The sequence below is a fragment of the Ursus arctos genome, unplaced genomic scaffold, assembly GCF_023065955.2.
Source record: "Ursus arctos isolate Adak ecotype North America unplaced genomic scaffold, UrsArc2.0 scaffold_3, whole genome shotgun sequence".
Lineage (NCBI taxonomy): Eukaryota > Metazoa > Chordata > Mammalia > Carnivora > Ursidae > Ursus > Ursus arctos.
This window is the reverse complement of record NW_026622985.1, coordinates 83,897,353-83,918,449: the sequence shown is the minus strand read 5'-3', so window position 1 is coordinate 83,918,449 and position 21,097 is coordinate 83,897,353. Positions and strand designations below refer to the sequence as shown.

Below are 21,097 nucleotides of genomic sequence, written 5' to 3'. Positions count from 1 at the left end.
CCTCAATTGCAATTAAAATGCAGTAGTCCTCCACGACATGTCCCAACGCTAGTTAATACAGACATTTCCAATAACTTTAATCTTTAAGTGGCGATTGTCAAAAAAAAAAAAAATCAAGTTTGCGTTTCTTAAAAGACAAGAGGGAAGAAAATGACTTGTCATATCTGACTGGTTCGGAAATATAAAATCCAATTCTGAAGAAGCAGAGATAAGGAAAGTGCAGCGGAAGTGCCATCAGCTTAGCAAACACTAAATAATGAACAATGCAGAGACTGTCCAGCATGATAAAATACTCTATTAGAGGGACTGTTTTTAAATGAGTGATAATTGGGGCCCATCCACAGTGAAAGGTTATTGAATTTTTATCTGTAGCAAGAAGCTTTTGACAGACTTGCTGAAAAGTCACCTACAAATAGTACCTCCTTTAGATGAATTTGACCAAAGGGGTTTTCCAGCATGTGACATCTTTCTGACATTTACAGGATTTTTGCTTCCTTGAAGAATCTGATCAGATATTCTTACTTTCTAGAAAGACACTTAGGTTTTTCATCAGTCGTACAGAAAAGTCCTCATTATTCTTCCTTTCATAAAAATTGGATTAAGTTGTTAGTTAAGGATTCCAGTCAAATCCACCCAGGATTCAATGAGCAGAGCTCACAGACGTCAGTACACAGAATTAACTGCTGTTAGTAAACAACACTGTGCCTTGGAAACCTACACCTGATATGTACCTGTATCTCCTATGAAGGAGGAGGTCTTTTACATTTTTATTCTATGATTTATAATACTGGACATACATTTAGAGTATTGAATTTAAGAAAAGTAAGAGAACCTTTCCCTAAATAAATGACTACAGAATTGGGTTCCAAAATAGATGCTCATTGCGGATTGGGGTGGGGAGGGGGTACAGCTTTGAAGCTTCAGCTTCTTAAAATGGGTGGAGTGTCAAGATCACTTACCCCCACGTCCCCATTTATATATTTTATTTATTTATTACTATTATTATTTTTAAATTTAAGTAGACTCTACACCCAGCATGGAGCCCAATGTGGGGCTTGAACTCACGACACTGAGATCCAGACCTGAGATGAGATCAAGAGTCAGAGGCTCAAACGACTGAGCCACCCGGGCGCTCCGACCCACGCGCCCTTTTAAAGCTCACCCGGTGCCATTCGCGCCGGGAGCGCAGCATCACATTCATCTTGTTGTAATTTTGGGAGGCAGCTAAGAGGAGCATTACCCCCGTGCGGAAACAGAGGCACTGAGTTGTGGTTTCTGAGGCACACCAGTAACAGGTGATTATGTTGCTTTCCTAGACACTGTGGTCTGCACTCTGACAAAGATTCTGTCACTGTCCCATTTTGACCTTGGGCAAAATGGTCAAATTTCTGTTTCATGATCATGCTTTGTAAAACTGAGAGAATGAAGGCTGGCCTGTCGACTACAGCTTGAGGCAGGGATAAGGGATTAAGAATTAATGATTACAAAGGACCTTGAAAGTATGAAATGCAGTCTAAACACTGAGTCCATTATCAGCACGGTGACGCCCTTTGGGACTGTTGCCTGCACACACGATTTGCACAGAGCGCCCCACTGCCACACTTTACTGGGGCTGGCAGTCTGGAAAGGGTCCTTATGCACTACTGATTAATAAGTAAGCTGTCTGAAAAAGCCTATCCAGTTTACATTTAGAGCATTTTTCTAAATTCAATCTCCACCGATGGTGATTTCTTCCATTAAATCTGGGCCAGCCCTCTACCCTCTTCGTTTTCCCTGTCAGGATTCGTCTCTCCTACCCGCTGCACTTTGCGGCATCCCTCGACTTAGTTTCATGGCTGAAGAAATTAAAAGACACTCTCTTTTTCTAGCGAGGCGTTCATTAAGTCATGGTTAGTGGGCTTATTTCAAGTTTTAAAGCACCCAACTATCTCAGGGCTTCTCTAGATAAGAGCTTAGATTTAATAGTACAATCCATGCCTTCAGGTACAATCTTTCACTCGATTCTCATTGTAAGAGGCTTCTGCATTTGGCAGCTAAATCACTCCCCTTAGATTTTTTGCTCAACTCCTACTGCCCTAAGCATGGTGTTGGCTCAGGTAATCCTGCAGCTGCACTGTTCTCTGCAGTCTGACTCCTCAGCACGCCATTTTAGAGCCCTCTCGTTTCCCAACATCTTCTGGCTTCCCCACTTTCCTCAAGATTTTCAATTTTATTTCTTCTTCCTGTTGCCATTTTATAGTTTTGTTTGAAGACACAATTGTTCAGTTGGAAGCTCCCAGCCACCATACTTAAGAATCCATGATATTTCCATATTTTAATAAAATATTTCCCTTCTGGATACAAACGGCGTTTTCAGAGAAACAGCCCCATAATTCTTTATGGACAGGTACTTAGAGCTCCACAATTACACTGAAATGCCCACAGCACTAGGCTTCCGTAGCTTCACAATTGATAATCACCTCTTTGCCGAGGGAGGTTGGGCACTGCTTTCTAATCAGTCCTCAGGACAGGGCAATGAACTCTACAGATGACCAGCTGACTGACAGGAAGGGCACTGTTTTCGGTTCTGTCTTTAAATAACAACTGAGCCTTCTTTTCATAGTTTTGAAGAATAAAAAGGGTATCTTTCGGCGATTCAACTTTGGCTTCTCAGATGGGCACTTGTAGACAGAGGTGACTCTCAGATGCAGGTCCATTCTCAGACACATTCCCATGACCTCTGAAACACTGGGGAACTCTGTGCAGTGAGAGCCATGACTGACTAGAACTGATTCAGGAGCACAGATGTTAGAGTTTGAAAAGCAACCACAGGACTTGAGATCACAGAGAAGCCCAAAGGGGCGAGAGGAAGGTCAACACCCAGCACTAAGGGAGGAGAGCGATGAGAGAGAGAGCTCTCGTGAGAGAGTTGAGAGTAGGAACCCCAGGAACCCCATACTGAGTCCCCGTGCTGTGTAGCACACACTGCTAACAACTCCCAAGTTCATCATCTCACTTAATGGTTACAGCACGCTGATGAGATTGTGTCATTGTTCCTATTTAACAGGTAAAGAGACCTGTTTAGCTCGGAAAGGCTAAATAACTTCCCTACGGTGACACAGTAACTTGCCTCACGTGTCTCTAAGTGGATCTGACTTCAAAGTCACATATGTGCTATAGGCCTCCTAGACGAGGAGAAGTATGGGAGACAGTCTATAGCTTAAAAGAGCATCACAGATGTTCAGGGAGAGGCAAAAACAGTCCTGCTTTAGGAGCCGTGTGAGGGCACTCAATGAGAGGAGAGGGAAAAAACAGGGCAGAAAGGTTTAAGAAGAGGACTAACCATTGTGAATCAGTATTTAAAAATGTACTCAAAGCAAAGCAACATGGGTCAGCCTGAAGCTGGGACGATAATCAGCAATGATAGTGCATAACGCACCAGTATGGAGAAGGAGCTAGAGGGGTCCAGATGGTCTTCCTTGTAAAACGAGAGAACCCCCAGCATCTCTACTGTTCGTAACAACAGGGTTTCAAGAGAGTCCTAGGAATCAGGTGAATACCCTAAGCACAGGAACTTTCCACGCAATTCCTTCCTAAGATGAATTTCAATCAGTTTATAAATAACAGAGTACAATTAAGACTGAAAAGGAACAAAATGGAATCATCATAAGACTATCATTTGGTGTTTTTTACTCCTACAAAACATATGATTAGTTGTGAAATTGGGTACAACACGGAAACATACTTGGACATTATTCTAAAAAGTGATAAAAGCTCATACAAAAGTAGAAGTAGCGTCAATTAAATAAGATCAAAATAAATTTAGACTTGGACAGTGCACAGGAAACTCATGACGGAGTTATAAGACCAATGGTAATTTAATTTTTTCAGTAAAAAGCATGATCATGAGGGGCACCTGGTGGCTCAGCCGGTTAAGCAGCCAACTCCTGATTTCGGCTCGGGTCACAATCTCACAGTTGTGGGTTCAAGCCCCACATCGGGCTCCACGCTCAGCGTGCTGTCTGCTTGAGATGCTCTCTCTGTCACTCTCCCTGCTCACATATTCTTTCTCTCTCAAAATCAATAAATAAAATCTTTAAAAAAGAAAAAAAAAAGCACGCTTACGAAATTAACCAAGGCAGTGAACGTGGACGGTATCACCAACAGAGGAAGGAGGATGGAAAGAGTGAAGCCACAGAAGGAGATTCAAGAAAATGACAACTAATAAGACCAAAAACTGACGATGGCTTGGAAAGCCTAACCTCGGAAAGATGATCAGAGCAACTGAACATGTAGAGTCGTGCTAAGCAATGCCTGACGGGGAGCTGTCTGATAACAGTCTACAAATATTTGAAACTTGTAAATACTGCAGCAAGAGAGGAATTACCATGTGTGGAGTTTTAATTAAAAATAATCAGATGAAATTATGACAGGGAAAACTCTGGCTTAATAGTTTGACAAATGTAAAGCTGAAACAGGACAGTGTCCCATGAGCTCTTGCCTAGGGACATTTTTATTCACACTTGTGTCAAGGCAGAAAAACATACAGCAGTAGGTATGTGTGTGTGGAGGGGTCTGCATTTTATCTTTCATTTACCAGTAAGGCAGAAAAAGCCCTTGACAGTGAGCTCTAGCATGGGAGAATTCATATTCCGTCTTCTAGAAAACGATAAATTATAGTAGGCAACGCATAAAGGCCTCCCGGTATGCCACAAAACCATGGACGTGAGGGATGGGAGCATACAGACACCTGGAGCTTTTCCATCCTTAATTTCAGTTATACAATTGACTTGTACACAATTCCGCATTCATTTGATCGGTTTGGCGATTGCAGCCTTTTGTATTAAGGGAGACAAGGATTCCTTGTGCCCTTCTCATTTGGCTGGCTTGAGAAGGGTAAGAAGAATGTTTTTTATTTTTACCCAAATTTGAGACACAGTTTGACTAGCTCTAAAAAACTGCGAAGCAGAAGTGGGCTGTTGTCCTGACTCTGGCACAGACTCAAAGTATAACATTTTGTGCCCGGTGCTCTTGTCCAGAAAATGGGAAGCTATGTTAATCCCAAGCTTTTGAGAATAGAAGAGCTGGCAAAATAACTACAAATAATTTCCCCAATAGAGATATGAAGAGAAATTAAAGAAGACACTAGGGGGGCTCTCAATCTGTGGTTCTCCATCCTGGCTATTTGTTGAATCACCTGGGGAGATGATCAAAAGCACAGTGGTCTGGGCCTCCCCCCGCCACCCCGCCGAGGAGCGGGGAAAGCTCCACAGGTGATTCTAATAGAAGCCAAGGTTGCGAACCAATCCTTTAAAACAGTGGTTCTCAGCCTCTGATCTGATTGGCTCAGGGATGCCCAGGACACATGTTGGAACAATGAAATGGAAATGACAGTGGGGCCCAGCATCAGGATTATAAAAGCTCCCAATTGATTACCATTGGTGGGTAGCCAACTTTGAAAACTGCTACTCTGCATTTCCCAGGAAGCAAGTCTCACTCATATACAGGCTTGGAGTCAACACTGCATGTTGACTTTTTTAGGAAAGAAAATTCAGATAGCTCTTTTCATCTCAGCATGGCTTTGTCTGAAATACGGTTGCGTACGTTTATTCAGGAGTGTTTGGCACATATGGCAACTAAGAAGTAGCTGTAGGCCCTAATCTGGTGGCTCAGGGTAGGAAAAAACAGCTCCTCCCACACAGAGACTCTCAAGACCCATAAGATTATAGAATCCAAATCAACTGTATAACTGTTTAAGGTAGACAACTACTTTCTTTAGCAGCTATTCAACTTGTCCAAACACTGGGCTTATAAGAGATGCATTCATCCTGTTAAAAAATAGTCACTAGAAGGATAAAACACACAAAGCCATTTGTGGTGGAAAAGTGGAAAGTCGTTCCAGAATTCAGAAGGAACTGTCTGGAGAGGGCTACATGAATTGGAGGCAAAGAAATCAATCCCGGAACATCATCAGTGATAAGTCACATTGATAGGAGTTATTCCTGAAACAATTTGATGAGAATAGCCTTTATCTCTGTGGTTTTCCTTCCCAAAACCCATAAGCCCAATCTAATCATGGAAAGAGATTAGGTAAACCCATATTGAAGGACAATTCTGCAAAATACCCAACCAGTTTTCCTCCAAATAGTCAAGGTCATCAAAGAGAAAGTAAGTCTAGGAAGCTGTCACAGCCTAGATGAACTTAAAGAGATATAATGACTAAATACATTATGATATCCTAGATGGGATCCTGGAACAGAAAAAGGACATTGGGTAGAAATGAAGAAAATTCTAATAAAGACATTAGTTAATAGTAAGGTGTCAATATTGGTTCATTAGTAGTGATGAATGTACCATATTAATATAAGATGTTAACAGTACGGGGACACTGAGGGTGATATGCATGGAAACTCTGTACCATTTCTGCAACTTACTCTGAATCTACAACTATTCCAAAATAAAAATTCTAATAAAATCAATCCCTGGACCCCCACGATGGACATATTAGCATTTGACAATGAACTGAGGTGCGGAATTCTATTAGAGTCTTTGCGAACCATGAGGAAGGTGCACAGTCACTGGAGAAGTGTCAGTATCGCAGCCCAGTTTGAAACAAGCAAAAAGGAAACCACAGTCATTTTATATTGATGCGAACATTTCTAAAAATGATTGAACAAATCAAATAATCAACCAAATTGCAACAGAAATCATCTGATGGTGTGCACATTTGCCAATTATATGAAATTACATTCCTGCAATAGTAAAACATCTGTCCTGGCCTGACTGTGTGGGGAGAAATCAAAGATTCTGAACAAATTATATAAATATAGCATAGGACAGTGTTTCCCAAAAGTCGTTCCACGGAAGCAAAGTCCTGTGAGATGTTCTTCGGAGAGAGAATTCACTGCTAAGTTTGGGAAACACTGCATTGCTGTCAATGTGGCTAGCATGACTGAGGAGCTGAATTTTTAGTTTTATTTAATTTAAATTTAAATAACCACCCAAGGGTAGTGGCTACTGTACAGGAGAGCGCAGTGTCTAGAATTTATTATACAACATGGCAACAAGACAGGTGGAGTTTCTAAGTTAGCAAATACTTGTAGAACAAAAACAGAGTGACAAATGTGAGAAATGTGCTATTCTCAACGATGATGAAATCTGAAAGGGATATGTGCACTAATCCTGTAAATCTAAGGAATAGAAATCCTGGTTATACACTGGCAATGATGATGAGAAATGATCACAGGTTAAATGTTGGCATTAAAGCGCTTGCATTAAAACATATGATGACCCTCCTGGGCGGTTTAATAGAAATACGGCATGAATGGCCCTGCCAGCCCCGCCAGTACTGACACTTGGTTCTGGTCAAGACAGCGATGTAGTGGAGAGAAAACTAAACTGGGAATCTGAAGACTTGCTTCCATCCCAGCTCAGGCACAGACATGCAGTGTGGCCATTCTGAAGCCTTAATTTCCTCATGTGCAAAATAACAGAGTTGGACTAGATGATTTCTAAGATCACGAGCCATAATTCCATTTCAAGAAAGCAGTATAATTTGCACACGCATATTCATGGCAGCACTCTTCACAATAGCCAAGAAGTGGAAACAACCCAAATGTCCACTGCAGACCGACAGATTAAAAAAAGGTGGTAGATACACACAATGCAATATTATTCAGCCATAAAAAAGAAGGAAATCCTGTCACATGTTACAACATGGATGAACCTTGAAGACATTATGCTAAATGAAATAAGCCAGTTGCTAGAAGATAAATACTGTTTGAGTCCACATATATAAGGGTATCTAAAGTCAAACTCCTAGAAAGAGGAAGTAGAAAGTGGTTACCCAGCACTGAAATGGAGAATTATTCAACGGGTATAGAGTTTCAGTTGTGCAAGATGAAAAAGTTCTAGAGACCTGCTGCACAATATTTAATACTACACTACTGTACACTCAAAAATGGTTAAGATGGGGGCGCCTGAGTGGCTCAGTTGGTTAGGCATCTGATTCTTGGTTTTGGCTCAGGTCATGATCCCATGGGTTGTGGGATGGAGCCCCCCCTGCTTTGGGCTCCATACTCAGAATGGAGTCAGCTTGAAGATTCTTTCTCTCTAACCCTATCCCCACTGGTGCATGCTCTCTCTCTCTTTCAAATAAATAAATCTTAAAAAAATGGTTAAGATGGTATATTTAATATTATGTATTTTTTTACAATAAAAAACAGATAAATAATTGTAAAACTAATACTACAATTCCTGAACCAACTCCAGAAACCAAAATTATGACATTTACTCACGCTGGAGGTTAGAGGGATGTTTTAACCTTTCGGTTGTTCAGCGTGGAAAAGACGAGGGTATTATATTTTATTGCTTATCATCCACGCACGTGGGCTCAGCAAGAAATTCAGCCATGGGAACTATGAGTAGAGGTGGGTAGCCTGGGTCAAAGGAACCTACGGTAGGGCCCACATTCACAAACAGCTAAGTTCACCAACCAAGAGAGTGTGAGTGAACTTGGGCCTGCTCTGGGCTCCTAATTCTGCCATGTTTGAAGTTGCCCTTGAGTCAGAGACTGGGATTTTCAGGCCAGAAGTCTTTAATACCTAGAGATGGGCAGATAGCGGCCAGGGAAGTATTTTCAGATACACGTAGTATTTTATGGAGAAAATATTCAACATCTAATTTCTGAAGAATAGGCAGAAGAGGGTTAGACTGAAGCAAAGGGACTTTTCAAAAAAAAGAAAGAAAAAAAAAAATGACCTCCCAGATGGTAAGGTTAAAGAGTTGAATATGTAATCAAGGAAGTTTTAGGATCTCTAATCCTAGAGATTTTTTACAGAATCCAAGACAGAGAGGAGGCCCCCTGAGGAAGCAATGCAGACAAAATAAGCCCTTGAGCCCCTCCAGTTCTCCATAGCCTGTTTTTAAAAGCCACACATCTCTAAAACAAAAGGATACACTACAAAAGAAAACCATTAATGTTCAAACTGAATACACTCCAACAATTTTTATGTAGGTCACATTTGCTGAGAATTTTCTGAACCGGAGCAGTTCATCTCAGAGTCTTTGTTTAGGATTCTTACACATAGCAGATAGGACAAAGGGCAGATGTTATCTTGAGTCTGTACTACAAGGTTGAACTTGTGATCCATGGGGGAAAATATGTATAAACCGAGATCCTGAACTCCCAATGCTAAATATGATCCTGCTCAACTTCTTTGCACTGAAACCATGTTCTGAACATAAAAGGAGTTCTAAAACAGGGAGTGGGAGACAGAGACTGGGTTGCAGATGGGGAGAAAAGCAGAGGCAGAAAACAGGCTTATACAAAGAGAATCAGGGAGAGCCCATGAGAGAAGGGCAAGCTAGGTCATCCAAGGCCTTTCTGGAACTGCTTCTGGAGCTCTTGGAAAAATGCTTTTTTTGTCTGGGATCAAATAATCCTGGGGCTGCTGGTGGCCAAGTGGCCAAGGATGTTGCCATACAGAAAGTGCTTGACTGAGATGGAAAGCAATAAAGAGAAAATACCAAGAGACAGAGGAAGGGAGACAGAAAGGTAGGGAGAGAGAGAGAGAGAGTGCACAAGAGAGCACGGGCAGGTGTATAAGCATGTCTGTGACAGGATGCTATCTTGTAAACCTGGATCCAGCCATACCTGAAGCCTTCGGTGTACCAGTTTTATGCATCAATGCATTATTTTTCCTTTAATTTGTCTCCTTCTTTCAATGGAAAGAATTCTAAGTAGAATAGGTATGAGGAAGATGAGGGTGGTGGGGGATACCAGAAAAAAAGGAGCAGGAACCAAGGACTGCAGTAGGATGAAAGTAAGAGCAGTGCCTCTGATGTAGTCAGGACCTCTCTGAGGCGAGGAGACCCTTTTAAGTGCAAAGAGACAGAATGACATTTAAACAAACACTAAAAGACACAGCAAAATCACCTTTGAAGAAATGGTCAGCTTTCACCTCTTGGACAAATGGGCAACCATGCCCTGCCACGGAAGTGCAGTACTCTCTTCTGCGTGACATGAGATGTCCTGATGGATGACAGGCCTGCTGTAATGTTTGGAGAGATCTTCTCCTACGAAAATCATTTCCTGCAAATTTCCTCTACTCCATCAACATTAATAGCTTCGTCATGATAGCAAAGCCACGTATTTACCAAATAGTTAATAGAATGTGGAGCAAGAAATAAGCCTAAAATCTTCTTTTCTGGATTTCTTCCCATCCTGCTGAGTATCCCTGAGTGCTAGATAAAAGGCTGCCATTTTCTTCATGTTACCTACTCTCCAGATTTGGAAACACTTTTGCTGAGGTAATCATTTGGTTCACTTTTCAAAGGAATAATAAAGAGCAATCCCTTATTCCCTTTCTAGAGTCACACGGACATGGGGCAATCAAAGTAACCCATTATCAGAGAATTCCCTGCTTTGCTCAAATTATAAACATCAACGGGCATCTCTCCTGGGAATTCAAAGAACCGCTGAGTGTGGGTGAGCCAGGCTTGTTGTTAGCAGAATGAACCAGGTTCGCTCAATGCTTTGTTTTAGCAAAGACAACATAAGTAGTGATTACAGTTCACTTGGGTTTTGTACTGATCGTCAAGATGCTGGCAGTCACTTAAACCACTCACTGGGTGGAATGATCGCCCAGAAAAGAACTGAGAGAGTTCAACTTACATTATAAAATGCAACTGAACACAGGAGACAAAGTATTAACGGGTGTGGTAGAAGAGATCTTTGTCAGAATAACAGAGATGATTAAAGGCAAGAATTAGACATCAAGTGTATGGGGCACTCTCAGTGACATGAACACAACAGGTAAATCGTGCAATTACAAAGTTGAGCATAACTCAGAGAACATCTTTCTCTTTCTGAAAACAGCTGATGTCAGGTTACCCTGTGTGAATCACTCAGGGGCTTGCTGTAGAGGTTATGGACTGTTTTGCTTTGCAAAACCCTTTTCAAATGGACAGAAGAGAAATCTGGAATGCTGAGCCACTGTTAATAAGAGACTGCATTATTATTTTTTTTAAGAGACTGCATTATTAAATATTAGATGTTGTAGCCTACCAAACAAGAGGACCCCTTCCAAATGTCACTAGTCAACTGACCCCAAGCAGCCCTGCATTTGTAGGGGTCAAAGGAAACTGGGGAAAGAAGCGTGTGATCCTTTTACAGAACTGATTATTTGGCAATTAGCAAAAGGGAAGTTAGCTCTGACTTTCATTTTTGGTGGAGTGAGGTGGGGCTGGGAGAAAAACTGGATAATTTAGACTACTGCTTGTGACAGACTGCCTGATACTCACAGGACTAGAAAGTTGAGGGCCTTTTAAGGGTATCTCCTGACGCGGATCTGCTCAGACCCCACACTGAGCCCAAACCATCCTATCCCCCAAACTATCCTTACAGACGCTGAGACCACGTATATGTAATTTTAGACTCAGATAAAAAGTAATGTTAAATAATTAGCATAAAAATAAAAGTATAAATGAAAAGCAGTATTTCAAGAAGACTTCTAAAGCAGAGATATAACCTTGCTCAAAAGCCCCCTTCCTTCTGTTCGTTTTCCCCCACCCACCACTGAGCTTCAGGGTAGGTACGTAAGTAGCACAAGGGGGGTTCAGCAGTGAGCACTGAAGGGATTCTGAGCCTCCAGGGGCACGTATTTCAGGGAAGAATTTACCCCTGTGAGCTTCATCCCCACCTCTTCCATCTCGAGCTGGAAGCCGTGGTTAACCAAAGCATGACTTTTCAAGAGACAATGATAATAAATAACTTACTCTGAAGTTCACAGTCCAAACAATGAGGGCTTTTCCCTTCTAATTATCTCCTAACAGTTAACTCTAATATTAAGTTCAAAGCTGATTCTGGTTCTTTCATGTTATTGCTGTTATTTTACTTTTTCCTGCTGTTTATTTATGCATTCCAATCTGTCAGCATAAACATTTTTTAATAAGCTTTATTCCTTCTTCCTATCGTTGTTTCTTTGCTTCTATTTTAACGACCTAACACATACTTCTGAACTCATGCTTTTAAAGTGCCCTAAAGCATTTATTTTATCGCTAGTGAATAGAGTGTATGTGCCCTAAAGTTTTCAAAACTATTTTTCTCGGAGTCATTGGTCCTCAATAGAAAAAAATTTCCCATTTTTATTTCATATCCTATGCCTTCCATTCCTTGAATTCTGTAAGTTATCTCTCAGCCATCCCTTTTCGGGAATCACTGCTTTTCTCATAGTCTCTATTTTCTAGCACCTTCAGTCACTTCTATTATTCTCTTGTTAGAAACCCTTTCATTAGCTTTACGGCCGTTAGAGTGAAAACAGCAGCCGTGTGCTCAGCTCTGAGGCAGTTTCTATCCTTGAGAAGTTGTAAGGAGGACAAAGGTACTGTTTTCTGCTCTGGAGACACAGTGGTGCGTTCTCCCAGGATTTTATGTTTTGAAGGTTTAATATCAAGCTATGTGAACGTGAACCTTGTTTGGCTTTCCATGCTCCGCACAGGAAGCCGAGATTACTTTCTTTAGCAGAATCACAAAGTATGAGAGGTGCAGCCAAAGCAGAATTCTTGCACAGGTCTAGCACGGCCCTTCTGACAACTTGGACGTGTATACACACCTGCGTTTCAAAGGAAACTACTCAGTCTAGTTCCTTCCACTGTCCCCACAACCGCCGCCATCATAGATACTTACTCTGGGATGTAGAAAGATTGGAGAAAGCCGACTTTGTTCGACCGGCTAGCCACTCCAGGCTTTCATGCATGTTGGCCAAAGCTTTGAGGTCACTGACATCACGGAGGATGTCTTGCGGAGGGATTAACTTATCACCGAGGTTCCCAATAAGAACTTCCGACTCCTTGCCAAAGGCTGCCCTGAGAAACAAAGCAGAAACATACTTCACCTACAGCACGGAAAAGAGAGGCGTGGGCAATACTGTTTCAGGCAGGGCTAGCACATGGTTGTTATCTGGCAGTATTTCGTAGCATGCTATCTTTCCTAGGTTTACTGTTGTGAGAAAACTATCATATACCTGCTTAAAATTATTCCAGCAGGAGAAACATTGTTCTTAGAAGAATGAAGTTTCCCTGATGTTCATACTTTCAACAGGAACCAGCATGGGCCTCACCTGGAGAGTGATGGTCCCTGGGGATGGCTTTGATGCACGCCCTCTTGTGGGGTTTTTTCTTGCCTCTTCTGCTATGGACGTTGCCCAACAGCTTAGGGCGTGAAAAATGCACATGTTTTGAAGGTTATTGTAATAAATAAAACCACCAGGTTAATCGGCTGGAAAATTTTGTTAAATGTTCAAAAGCAAAGAGGGTTCAGTCTCTTTAAGAGAGCAGATTATAGTTGAGGTCGATGACAGGCCTCACTCATTCACTCACTGACTTGGTGTAAAAGGGACCCGAAGCAAACTACAGGCTAAGTTAAGGTATGTACTATTCGAAAAGAGAGACCAATAAAAATCAATGCTGGATACCTTTACTGACTGGAAAAATACAGTCAGGTGGTCTTTGCACAAAGCCCAGTATGTTCATAATGTTCGGGGGGGGGGGAGGGCTGAAAAATCAGATTCTGTGGGGTAACAGGAGGAGGGAGTCGGAAGTGCCCCTAGAGACCATATGGTGCCTCCACTGCCCAGAGGCAGAAACGGAGACTCAGAGAGTGAACCGTGGTGCCCACATGACACACGAGTGGCAGAGCTGGGACTCTAATTCCCACAGCGCCCTTTCTTTCAGAAAGACAGAGGGCTGAAATGACAGAAGACGCCTGAGGATGCTGGGGAGAAAAATCCTGTCTTTTAGGGAAAGTCCCACGCAGGTGGGGACGCAGAGCCACTGCCAGTGAAGGTTGGAACAGGCACCTGGAGAGTTCTCTGTAAGTCCCAAAGCTTTTTAAAACTCAGAACACCTTAAGTGAGCAGAAGCAAAGGCTTTAGTTAATAGCTTCCAAGCCAGCGGTGATCAGTAACAGGGGACACGGAGTCAGGACGATGCTACACAGCGGTGTGTAGTGCCCCGCACGATGTCAGATGCTCCATGTGGAAAGAAACAACTGCTGTGAATGAAAAGCTTATTAAAAAATGTTTATGCTACCAAGGAGTGACTCACCACGAGGCTTCTTATTTCAACGGAGGGTTACGTTGTTTTAAGGGAAAGTCATACTTGATTGACTGAGTTGGGTAAGCGGTGGTCACGGAGCCAAGAGAGACTGAGCGCAGGAACCGGAGTGTGCATACAAACCTTACTTAGGGGACTCGTAACGGGTCTTGGGGTGGGACCCAAAAGTCTGCATCTCCAACTAGTTTCAGGCTACTGTCTGGGAAGCACGCTTTCTTTGCATACTCAGAGTTAGAGCACAGGCTTCAAAGTCACACAAACCTGGTGCTGAATCCTAACTCTGCCATTTACTGTGGGACTCGGTTTCACTTTTCTGAGCATCGTCTGCTAGGGGTGAGAGTGCTGACCTCAGATGAAGTGATGTAAACATTGCAGGGGACCTGAGAAACCTTTACTGGGGCGCCTGGGTGGCTCAGTCGGTTAAGCCTCTGTCTTTAGCTCAGGTCATGATCCCAGGGTCCTGGGATCGAGTCCTGCATCAGGCTCCCTGCTTACTGGGGAGTCTGCTTCCCCCTTTACGCCTCCTCCCTGCTTGTGCTCTCTCTCCCTCTCTCAAATAAATAAATTCTTTAAAAAACAAACCAACCATTACTGGGACAATTTCAATAATTCCAAAAGTAGAGAGAAGGGTACCATAATCCCCCACGGGTGAGCCTTCTTTTATCTGTCTTTATCCATGCCCCATCCCACTTGGAGGATTTTGAAACAATCATTCAGGTGATATGAGGTGCATGACCCAGTGCGTGGAACTTGGTGAAAGCTAACAAGCTATAGTTATGATCACTCTACAGTCTGTTGAGATGGCAGGTTTATTTGGCGTCAACCTGGAGTAATGCTATGATGAATTAATTGAAGTAGATGAGTGATCAGAAGTCAGTCAATTAGATCTCAAGGACCAGTTTTACAAATGGAACCTTGTAACATCATAGCAAATGTCACCATGTCTCAGAGTCCAGACTTCCCAGAATCTTCAAGAGGTAAATTACTGTGATAGAAACCACCAGTTGCCTGGCCAGTACCCATCCTCCCATGCCTTCTTAGGCAAAGGACCCTGGGATTGTTGGGGTCAGCCTTGTGTTTAACTTCAAAACAAAACAAAACAAAAAAACCCACTCAATTTCCCAGCCCTTCTTGCAGATGTGGCGGTCAATGAGCTATAAACCAAAATCAGTAAGTGGGCTTCCAAGAAAGCCCTTTTAAGCAGTCTCAGCTGGCAGGGGCCTCTTTTGCCCCTTGCCTTTTTGGAACGCTAGAGTGCTTCCTCAAACATCAGGTGACCTTGAGTATGAAAATAATGCTGAGAATACTGGAGTCAAAGATTAGGAGGGCCTGGGTGCCCCAGTGCCAGCATGGAGCTGCCATGCATTCCCAGACAATGCGCTTCTGGGCTTCATGTCACAGGAGGGACAATAAAACCCTATTTGTTTCAGCCACTGCGATTCGAAGTTTCTGCTACCAGCAGCTAAATGCAATTTCTAACTGACACAATGATCGAATTAGCATAAATGATGTCACCCTCAGAAAACTTTCCCTGAATTTAGATATCCCTAAAATCAAGTTACTGGGAAAAGCAAAACAATGTCTCCTCCTTGATTTGTGCCCAGCAGACAGTTCTAGCATCTTCTCTGTGGCTGTCATTCAGTCAAGCTGTAAATATTTCGTTTTCTTAATGTGTCCTTATATATCAACTCTCCCAGCCCCTTAATCATCTTTGATAGATATAACACAAAAAATGCCTCTGAGCCGAGTGGTTAAAACGCAACAGGGGAGGCAAACAGCTTTGAAAAACAGGCTCCGAGGCGTTTTCATGCATGTAGGTGTAACCCTGGGTGGAATGTGACAATCAAGACAAATGTATTTATGTAGAAGTCTAATCTGCTTGTGTGGGGGTCTCTGGGCCTCGGGCATGTCTGCGGTGTGCTTTCAGCCCTGGATGCCTATCCCATCTCCCTTTGGCTCACTCAGATTTGCTTAACCTCCTGCGACGGGAGAGCAACAGACTGAGGAAAATACAAACTGCCTCATGTTGAATACATAGTACACATCTCATTTGACAGGAATCCATAATCACCCCCTAACAACCTGGAGAGAGCACAGAAACCATGACATCGGGAATAAGTGATTGACAGCTATAACCATTTCACACAAAAAAATCATTCCTTCGAGGATTTGTGTGTGTCAAAGAGCTTGGTGGACGGTTTTTATGTGTTACAACAATCCTGAAGGGATGGCTTTAGCTGCTCGACTACAGATCTTTTTCTAAACCTTCTAATTTCTTAAATAAATTATGGTATATCCACACTATGGAAAACTATGCAGGCATTAGAAATTACATTGGAGAAAACACTTGATACCATAGAAAAATGTTGGCTATGGCTTATTTTTAGCCATGATCCCCAGCTGAGTAAAATAAGCTGTTATAAAACTGTATGTACTGTATGATATTTAAAAAGAAAACGATTATATGTCTATCTAAACTAAAAAAGACTGGATGTCTACATACCAGAAAGCTAACTGGACCTGGACCATGCCCGGTGCTTCTCTGTATTTTCCACATTCTCTCCCCCAAGACTGTGTTTACTTTTTAATTAAAAACAAAACTTGGAAACCCTACCGCCAATGAGAAAATCTTTCGAAGGGACACGTCAAGAATTGTGGCAGGGAAAGTTGGAGGACGTGGACGTTAGAGTTACTTAAGCCGAACTGGGAGGCCATGGGCGGCTGGCTGGTCTGACGGCTGGTTCGGACCGAGGCTCCGGGCCTGCTCGAGATGCGGACACTGTCTACAACTGAGGATCTCGCTGCCACAGTGACGACCACCCAGCATCTGGGCCAATACTGTTTCCTCTTTCTAGATCTGAATTTCTATTTACCCTTCATCTTCGGCTCCTTCTGCGAGCCCATTAATGAAGGAAGACATCACATGTATTTGGCTGAAGTGGGCAGCAGAACCATCATTACCCTGAGAAGGTGGAGTAACAGAAATTTGGAAGTAAGAGGCACTCGTTCATGGCCCACAGATCATCGGACAGAGCCGGGGACAGGAATCAGAACTCAAAGCCTGTGTGTTCTCGCTACCGAGGCCCGCGTGAGGAGCCGCCTTCATCAGCGGTAGGCCGACAGGCTCACGGAGACGCCTATGAAACTACGGAAGTGTCAAACCTGTGAGGCTTAATTTTAGCACACAATTATAATCTTTAAAGAGCTTGATCTGACAAGAATTCATTTAAGACATTTTTGCCAAGAGTGTAAAACCCGTTTAATTTAATTTTACCACACAATTATAATCTTGAAGGAGATCTATCCGATGAGAACTCATTTAAAGGAATTTTGCCAAAGATGCTGAAAATTGTCTCCGTTTAGTCTTTAAATAGTTCTGTTATCAGCTGAAATCTTAGAAAGAACAAAAAAAAAGAAAAAGAAAAAACCCCAAAAAGCCCCCAAAACCTGCATCTTCAGCAGACTAAATGCACTTACAAAAGAAACATCACAAAGAGTTTCAAAATGATTGATCTGCAGATCTGGGCTCTGTTTGGTCACATGACGCATACACGCCAACTCACTGCTTACTCTCCCCGTAAATCTCCCCCAGTCTTCCCTGTGGCTTCCTATCGCCCAGGAGCCTCGGAAACCTACAGAAGCGCACTCCTCTCCGATTTGGGACAGAGCAGGGAAGAGCGAGGACTGGCTCCAAGAGGAACCGGACTCCCACACACTTCTTGCCTCTTGGAAAGGGCAGTGTTGTACCCACGCCGTCCCAGCCTTTTAAAGTACGGAACTGCTTGCCTTGCCTGAAATGTCTACTAGCACCACTGTCGGATTTCCTCAAGGTCTTACAATCACGATAGCCCACTCAACAATGTTTCTGGCCAGGAAGCTTCTTTTACAGCCAAAGAAGTGTAAGGCAGGGCTGATGTTCCTGGAATGCCCTTCTCGTTGCATACCCCATCCCCAGGGAGGAGCTGGCCTGAGAGGGGTGCCATGGCCTATGCAGGATTCAGCTAAGGGCCCAGCTAGAAGACAACACTTACGAGGCTGGAGTGCTGGAGGGCCTGACTCAGTGCTTCCCCCCCTCCCATAACAAGAAAATACAGGCCTGGGAACTAAGGAATAAAAGCAGGAATGGTCCCTTGTCTCATGATTACAAACACCTACAGAGGTTCTACTCTTGCCCCCTCCCCCAGCTTTGGGCTAGGTGGGGTTTCAGGTATTCAGGAAGGAATGTCTCCCCCGGAAGCTACAACTTTAATGACTGCATTAAAACTGGTGGCAGAGGGGCGCCCGGTGGCTCAGTCGGTTGGACGTCTGCCTTTGGCTCAGGTCATGATCCCAGGGTCCTGGGATGGAGCCCCGCATCGAGCTCTCTGTTCAGCGGGGAGCCTGCTTCTCCCTCTCCCGTTCCCCCTGCTTGTGCTCTCTCTTTGTCAAATAAATAAATAAAAAATCTTAAAAAAAAACCCAAACAAACCCAAACTGGTAGCAGAGACTGTCAACTGGCCTTTTGGGATTCTCACCACTGAACCAACAGGCCGAGAGGGCCAACTGTGATGCCAAGGGGGAAGTGGTTGCTTGTACCCTGTAAGGGCAGGCAGACTGCATCAGGTTCACTGGGACCCATCCTCGTGTTTCCACATCCATAGTGAAATTAAGGGAAAACCCAGGGCAACCTGATAAAGGCAGGAATGCTAAGAACTCAGCTCTTCTAGGAACAAGGTTCAACACGTACAGGTGGCGACTCTGACGAGCTGAGGTGCTGGCGGAGGGCAAGAGCGCCCGGTGGGATGGGCGGGCAGAAGAAGGAAGGAGGCAATACCGCCCGCTGCCTGTGAGCGATCGGGCGTATCTATGCAGGTACCAGTCAACGGTTTCTTTTTGCACTTTCCCTACTACTTCTTATTTGTAGTAAAATCTACATAACATGAAACTGACCATTTTCACTATTTTTAAGTATACGGTTCCAACGGCATTACGTACGTTCACAATGTGCGATCATCATCACTATCCCTTTCCAGAATTTTTCCATCATCCCAAACAGACTCTGTGCCCATGAAACAGCAGCTTTCCATTCCCTCTTGCCCCCCCAGTCCCTGATAACCATTAGTCGAGTTTGTGCTTAGGAATTTGTCTGTTCTGAATATTTCATAGACATGGAATCATACAATATGTGTCCTTCTGTGTCTGGCTTATTACACGTTTTCAAGGTTCACCCATGGCGTAGTATCAGAGTCTCATTCCTTTCTTAAGGCTGAATAATATTTTACTGTTACGTACATGCCACATATTGTTTATGTACATCTGTTAATTGGCTGGTGGGCATTTAGGTTGATTTTAGCTTTCGGCTGCTGTCCATACTGCTTCCATCATGCTGGTGTACGAGCACCTGCGTCTCTGCTTCCGATTCTTTTGGGTACAGAGAAGTGGAATTGCTGGGGCATATGGTAACTCTGTTTTACTTTCTAAGGAACTACCAAACTGTTTTCCACAGTGGCTGCACCATTTTACATTCCTACCAGCAATGCACAGGGGTTCCAATTATTCCACATCCTTGCCAAAATTTACTATTTTCTGGTTTTAAAAATTTTAATTAAATTTTTTAAATAATAGCCATCCTAATGTATCTATTCCACTATTTTATATGAGGAGCTGGTAATGATCAACTTTGCAATTTTTCTTTTCTTCTTCTTCTTTTTTTTTTTTTTTTTTTAAGAGAGGGAGAGAGAGGATCGTAAGCAGGCTCCACATCCAGTGCAGAGCCTGACGCAGGGCTTGATTTCACCACCTTGATATCACGACCTGAGCTGAAATCAAGAATCGGACGCTTAACTGACTGAGCCACTCAGGTGCCCTGAACTTTCCAATTTCATTCAGAGGTCACCAGCTATGAGGAGTCACATCTGAGACATGACCACGGAAGACACTGGAAATCCTAGACTTGAGATGAATACAATAAGTGATGAGCCAGACTCTCCCTTGTTGGGGAGAGAGGGATGGTGAATAGCACCTGGTATTAAGCCGAAGTATCAAGTTCTAAAATATGGGCATAAGGGTGAGAATGGATACAGAGTAACAAAAGGCATAAAACTCTAAAAGTCCTAGGCCTGTCTGCCCTAAGAGCCACTCCTCACCTTGCCCTTGCTCTGATCTGTACTAGGGGGCCGGGGGGAGGCAGGGGCTGACCCTTGCAGGCTGTTTTCCAGGTTCCCAGCTGGGCACTGACACTGGGAGGGCCTAGGTGGGGGGGGGGCACTGAGGGCAAAGGGAAAGGAGACGGCAGGGCATTTATCCCCCACCCTCTCTGCCTTTTGGGTGATGTCTCCAGCAACAGGTGCATCTCCTTGGTTCCAGCTCCTACCAAGCTGTGGTCTAATGAATTCCTCTCTCCTTTGGCATTCCAGCTAGTGGCTGGTAGTGGCTTCTTGCTGTTGCTAATCTATGGGTTATCTTAATGTTCCTGTTCGATAGATTCTCATTAAAATGTATAACCAATTCCCTGCATTAAATTCTCTCGGAGGTAAACAGTTGATGTCGTTTCTATTTTCCATGTTAGACCTTAATTTATATGTTAGATCTAATAACAATGTCTGGCCATATTCAGTGTTACTGGGGATTGAGTCAATTATTTGGCATGGGAATTAATTAGTCCTGTTGTAAAGGCAGAGAAACTGAGACATGTTAAGGTGACCTGTAGACATCACTTAGCCATTATCTGTCAGAGCCTAAACTGATGAAGGTTATAAAAAGGTCAGGTCACCTACCTAGATTCCTAATAATACCGACTGATTCTATTGAGATGTGACAATGACACATCCATTTATCACTTCTGCTTTTTACAACTGCTCAATCTTCAACCCTTTCAAAACTTAATTTGTCTGTGTCAAAAATAATGGGGGTAGTACCATTCTGATGGGTTCTTTAATCAGGTTTTCAAAAACTGTTTTTCTAAAATGATCTTGGCTAAACCCTCATAAATAAGAATAAAATAGGCCAGTTATCTTGATTACAA

The 21,097-nt window shown here is 43.1% G+C and overlaps 1 protein-coding gene across 1 annotated transcript in view; it reads right to left on the bottom strand.

Annotated features, from left to right (window-relative positions):
* Positions 1-21,097, bottom strand: part of EXOC4 (exocyst complex component 4) — a 722,726-nt gene that overhangs the window by 94,632 nt on the left and 606,997 nt on the right. Inside the window, exon 14 of the mRNA XM_026511236.4 lies at positions 12,668-12,846. Coding sequence (XP_026367021.1) covers positions 12,668-12,846 — 179 coding nt within the window. The remainder of the gene's footprint in view (positions 1-12,667; positions 12,847-21,097) is intronic.